The sequence below is a fragment of the Habropoda laboriosa genome, unplaced genomic scaffold (genome assembly GCF_001263275.1).
Source record: "Habropoda laboriosa isolate 0110345459 unplaced genomic scaffold, ASM126327v1 scaffold315, whole genome shotgun sequence".
Taxonomy (NCBI): Eukaryota; Metazoa; Arthropoda; class Insecta; order Hymenoptera; family Apidae; genus Habropoda; species Habropoda laboriosa.
In genome coordinates, this window is record NW_017100424.1 from 321,344 (window position 1) to 327,832 (window position 6,489).

The 6,489-nt window shown below is 35.2% G+C and overlaps 1 protein-coding gene across 5 annotated transcripts in view; it reads left to right on the forward strand.

Annotated features, from left to right (window-relative positions):
• Positions 1-6,489, forward strand: part of LOC108575522 (cAMP-specific 3',5'-cyclic phosphodiesterase) — a 294,514-nt gene that overhangs the window by 269,446 nt on the left and 18,579 nt on the right. The window contains exon 1 of one of the 5 annotated variants that reach the window (XM_017938343.1): positions 2,613-2,651. The exons of the other annotated variants lie outside the window; for them this stretch is intronic. Within the exon in view, the coding sequence (XP_017793832.1) occupies positions 2,628-2,651 (24 nt within the window). The 5' untranslated portion in view covers positions 2,613-2,627. Of the gene's footprint in view, positions 1-2,612; positions 2,652-6,489 lie in introns of those variants that run through there. 5 annotated transcript variants of the gene reach the window in all.

Consider the following 6,489-nt stretch of genomic DNA (forward strand, 5'->3'; position numbering starts at 1 on the left):
GGGATTCCCTTTAATTCCATCGATGAGAACAATATCCGAAAATACACGCAAGAAGTGTTACCTCTTCTCTTCGCTATTATTATCCGCTCTTCTTGCTGTCACTAATATTAGATATTACTTGTAACGACGTTGTCATTGGAAAGGGAATTTCTCGGTAGCTTTGGCTTCGAATTTGCCAAGAATTTTCGCTTCGCACGTGAGGATGCGTGACAAATGAAAATAAGACGATGACTGCGAAGTATTAGAAGAATGTATTATGAGAATTTTAAACGGAAGTTAGAAGTTCGAAATAGTAGGTGAATAACTTCGAGGTAAGTGAACCTGGAAGAATTCTCCGAAGGTGTTAAGATCACCGTAGATCGGTAGGATTAGATCACTTAATTTTCGGTAGGAATTAAGAGTTTCATTACTTATTATTAGAATATTTCGATTATTTGAATTTTCCTGTCGATGAAATTGAACGGATTTTGTTTCTTTTTTTTTTTAACGAGAAGAGATTATTTTAAAAAATTCAAGATCACAGTTCGACTTTATAAATTTCGATTCCTCTTTCGATCTTTCTAGGAATATTCAATTTTATTTGAAGTCAGAGAAGTTCTTAAGTTTCTCGAGCTCAGGGAATTTTCAGTAACCTAAGAACTCTATTTTCGAAGTTTCGAGAAGTCCGTTTGGTGTTATAAAGTCGATATTTCTCCAATGCAAAGACTTCGAAGATACTTAATTCATTTTTGTTGATAAAATTCAACAAGTGTTATTAAAAATTTTTTAATTTTATTTCGTTCCATTCTTCATTCAAGAACCTCAAATATCAAATTACCATTTTTATTACTTCAATTATCGGCGAAATTTTTTTTTTAATTTCAATTTGACCAATTTCTTGCAAAATACGTTTATCTCCTCCATCCAGAGTTACTATACTGCTTTACTGTTGTTGTCGTGAGCACTATGAAATTATAATTTTTACCATTCCATTTCAGAAATCCTAATTTTTTCAATTTATATTCATGCATCTTTATCTTTTATCCAAAAATGTGCCATACCAGTTACCATTGTTCCAAGCAGTATTATAGGCAACTATACTATCACTATTATTTGTGTTTTTTCTTCATCAACTTCAGTTGTTCCAAGTTTCTTAAAGTTTTCATCTCTCACACAAAAGTCCCAAAATTCCACTATACCAGCTATACATTAATTATGTTACCATCATGAAATCACAATTACTACCATTATCAAAGACCAATTTCAGTTATACCAGTGTCTGCGTATCTCAGCCAAAAATTCCACTATACCTACTACACGTCCTCGTCACTATAATTATGGACCATTAGTACCATTATTAATAACCAACTTCAGTTATTGCAATGTCACCATTTCCCAGCTAAAAATCCCAAAATTCCATTATACTTACTATAATACATTCTCATCACTATAATTACGGACCATTAGTACCATTATTAATTACAAACTTTAGTTACACTAATGTCTCCATCTCTCGGCTGAAAATCCCCAAAAATACCATTATACCTATAACATATTCTCATCGCTATAATTATGGACCTTTAGTACCATTATTAATAACCAATTTCAATTATTGCAATGTCACCATTTCTCGGCTGAAAATCCAAAAAATACCATTATACCTATAACATATTCTCATCGCTATTATTAATAACCACTTTCAGTTATTGCAATGTCACCACCTCTCAGCTAAATCCAAAAATTCCACTATACTTATTATATTTTCTCATCGCTATAATTATACACTATTAGTGGCATTATTAACTACAAACTTTAGTTATTTAAGTGTCTTCATCTCTCAGCTAAAAATCCCAACATTCCACTATACCTGAATACTGTACATTCTCATCACCATCCTGGAATCTCCATTACGACCATTTCTCTCTCTCTCGAAAAAGTCACTCCTTTCCCAATTCCTCTCTGTACCTTCCTTCTCCACCTCTCGACCAGAGAAGCCTCATTATCCTCACCCGCAATTCGCACGTCGTGCACGCTCTCTCCCCACTGTCGATGGTGGTCGCGCTCGCGCGCCACAGACGCAGAACTTTGGCCCAGATAAAAAGCTGGCTGCCGCGAATCAGGCACGTAGACCACGCTTAGCAGTCGAGCGACGTTCACGCGATCCGTAGACGTGCTCAGAGGCGCAGTGCACTCGAGAAACCCGCTCAGTGAACCTTTCCCTTTCAGTGTCCTATACGCCCACGTGTCTTCGTTAACGTTCCTATTAAATCTTCGCCAGCTTGTGAAAAATCCAAATAATATACATATATGTATATATAAATATATAGTGAACTAATTTTCGTGTTTCGTCTTTTTTCTCGTATCGACGAAATAATTCCTCCTTCTGTGGAAGAAAATTGTGTCGTGCTGTTCGAACAAAGACATCACTTGGTGCATATAGAAAGTGTAGTTCGAACGAAATATTCTTGTGGAAAGGAAGGGATAGGTGAAAGTGATCTTCGCGAGCAAACAGATACGTCTGATGCTCGTGGTCGTTGAACGTCGAGGTTGAGGTTTTGTGTTCACGCGTTCAGACAGGTGAAATCTCGTGGGTGGACGAGATCGCGAGGTACTTTAACTATTTGAGGACCCTGGCGGACCTCACAGCCATGGCTAGCATTGTAGCCATTCAGGTAATTAACATTGCAACACAGTTTTATTTTTCGTCATCACTATACGATACTCTATCGAGGATCGAAGTAGATTCTTGATCATTTATTTGGGACTTTCTTGAGAAGTATTTAGATTGTGCTGATGTGAAACACTTGCTCAAGAATTACTCTTATGATCCTTGAATGGTTTTTAAATTTTTTAGATTTTACAACGAATAATTAGGTGGTTAACTTGGGAGGTAGGTTTTGAGAGGTTGAAGGTGATTTTGGGATCACTTTGAGATGAACTAATGAAAATTAAATTAGGTTCTTGATGAGTTTGTGAGATTTTCTAATAAATATTTGGGTGAATGTTTTTAACGATCAGTTTTCAGGTCTCAGATCAAATTAGGTCTCTTAGGTCCTTGGGATTCTGTTGTAAGTATTGAGATTAGTGTCTTGTGTGATGGATCCTTCTGATGTGCCGAGGATATTAAACTAAATCCTTGTCGATTCGTTAGAATCTGATCAGAAATATTTAAGGAAATTTCTTAGATAATGAGTTTAGGGTGGATTCCAAACTCAAACATTCTTTTTGGTCATTACTTAGGTACCTGTAACAGTTGATGCAATGAAAATCTTAAACGATCACATTCCTGATGGACTCTGAAGATCCCCCAGTTAATTTCTAATCTGAAACAACTTCTCCAAGATGACATAACAATTTCTCTCAATCTTGTATCACATTAAATACAGTTTTCGACCATTCTTGAGGATTCAGTGATTCCAGGTGTCCAGAAGTGATTCTTAAACGCCAAAGTTGCTTTCTAATACTTCAAAGAGATACGTTATTTCGCATAGATTAAAAATTCAGACGGTGTCTGCAGCCGTCAAATTGAACGCTTCTCATTCATGCATCAGCTGATGGGGTACAGATTTCTGATGAATATTTAAGATTCTGCAACAGCTATTCAAATGTGAAATGTTCACTCAGAAGACGATCCGTAGATTAGATTGTTGCTGAAGACTTCTTTGTCACTGATAAGATGAACAGTTCAGATAGTAACTTCGAAACAAGGAACTCGAACGATCTGTTTTAAGATAATTCATTTAGCGATTTAGATCCGTTCGTTGATAGTTCGTTTCTTCTAGGTAACAATCTTGAAAAAGCTTTTAGTACGAGACACTTGTTCCAAGAACATCTACATATGATTTCACGAGTGGACAATCAGATTTCTTTTTTTTTTATTATTAGTTTTAGGAACTCTATATGGACAGATTGATCATGTTCCAAAATAACCGATCGATATCTCTGTGTCAATTACCACTTGATCTCTATTTATGAAGTTAAAGAGCTCGAAAAGTTGAAGAACTCAAACGAAGAAAAGAATTAATAAATAATCAATCTCTGTTGTATTGATACTTTCATTCTGCAACAGAAAGGTCTCTCAGAGCCAACACCCTTTGACAACCATAATCTGCAAGGCCAGTATAAGTACAATTGAATATTGTTTTCTCTTTTTTCACAAATCTCTTTCTTCTCCTTTTTCAACTGAAAATTTTCCACTAATTACTCTCGAACAACATTTGCCAACTGTTCCCACGGATTACCATCGACGATAACAAGGAAAAGTAGCTTTAATTCGCGGAACGATCGTCGCGGATTTGGTAATCACCGAAATCTCGATCCCACCTGCCATATGTCGCGTCGAAACGACGCTTCATCAATCTGATCGATATCTCGACGTGGTCAAGGCCTTTCAATGTCGCGGAACGAGGACAAGGCAGCCAGAAAAATCGATTCCAATCGAACCTAGTTAACCCTTTGCTCTATCTCGTTCCATCTGACGATACTTCGATTAAAGGTGTTAACTCTTCGATATCCCATTTAATTATAGCACGTTGTCAATTGAGATACAATTGCGCAAAGTAGGTGAAATTGAAATTTTGAAAGAAGAGAAAACATCGTGGAAAAGATCAATATTTTTATTAAATTTACTCGTAGACGAGCGTAATCCATTTGTGTTAATATAGTTTGTAAGGTAGTCAAGTATGGAATTAATACAGAGAGGATTATTATTCCTGAGAAGCCGTTTAAGAGAAACATATTTTAAGAAATTGTGTTAAAAATGTTCTGCTCTGAAAAATTCTAGATTTATGATCCATATTCTAAACGAGATAAAAACTAAAGACCAGTGTAATATTTTAAACGAGGCAAAACTGAAGGCATTGGCCTGTTAATCTTAGGAAGCACATATTTGAAGAATTCGTGTTACACAATTCTACTCTGAAAATAAACTATAAAATTTACTTAAATTTTAATTCTCAGAATAAAAAATTTCAATAATTTCCTCTATTCATCAAAGTTCCCTCAATAATAGAGAATATCATTTTTTCATTTAATTTTCATGGATACTTTCAGAAGAAGAAAGCTATTTTAATTCTGAAAATGAAAAATTCCAAAAAATTTCTCTATCCATCAAATTTCCCTCAATAATAGAGAATATCATTTTTCCATTTAATTTTCATGGATACTTTCAGAAGAAGAAAGCTATTTTAATTCTGAAAATGAAAATTTCCAAAAAATTTCTCTATCCATCAAATTTCCCTCAATAATAGAGAATATCATTTTTCCATTTAATTTTCATGGATACTTTCAGAAGAAGAAAGCTATTTTAATTCTGAAAATGAAAAATTCGAAAAAATTTCTCTATCCAGCAAATTTCCCTCAATAATAGAGAATATCATTTTTCCACTTAATTTTCATGGATACTTTCAGAAGAAGAAAGCTATTTTAATTCTGAAAATGAAAAATTCGAAAAAATTTCTCTATCCATCAAATTTTCCCTAATAATAAAAAATATCATTATTCTAAATTTACGATCCATATTCTAAGGTAAAACTGAAGATCGGTATGATATTTGAAGTGAGGCAAAACTGAAGACCAGGCGTTGGCCTATTAATCTTAGGAAACACATATGTATTTGAAGAATTTGTGTTAAAAAGTTCTACTCTGAAAGATTCTGAATTTGGCAATCCATATTCTGAATAAGCTGAGACTGAAGATCGGTATGATATTTTCAAGGTGAATAGACGTTTAAATTGACGAGAACAGCAGGCAATAAAACGCGATCAATCGCGACAGCTTCGTGAATCGAATAGTACGCGATTCACGATGAAAATTCCAGGCTGAAGCAATATGTTCCTTATTGCGAAGAAAAGGATATGAATGAATGAAAATTCCTTCCACGAACTGAACGATCTCAAGGTACTTACGACGAATAACGATCGTGTACCATTCATTTGTGACGTCATGAATGCACGTATGGAGAGAAACGATACTTCGATGCTTTCGAGAAATTCGAGATGAGGCAACGAGGTTGTTGTTTTGGATTAGCGGGAAAACGTTAATGGGAAGCGTGGCGTGGTGTGAATGGTCGTGGTGGGAAAATTGTCTGTGAAAACGAAACGATTCAATTATCCGCAACCTTGTTGGATCTTGTTTTCCAATCAGATATCAACGGACGCTTTATCTGCTTTGTTTACAAAAATACATGGCTACGGATTAGACTATCTCACGTTGTACGATGCTAGATCCCGTTTTTCATTGGCTGTTGCCGCGCCGTTATCGCGCCGGAGACGCGTAAATTTTCTACGAAATAAAGCGTACGAAACAAAATGGTGAACGATTAGGTGTATCTGCCTGGGAAATCTACGCTGAAATCTCGAGATTGTGCGCAAAAATATCCGCCACGAGGCGGTTCATTCTATGAGCTCTGTTCTTTGATTTTCATTTTCATCTCTCTTTCTTTCTTTTCTTTTTAAGGAAATTCTTTTAGGAGAAGTTTCATTTTTCTGAAAAAATTTGAAAAATTTTGAA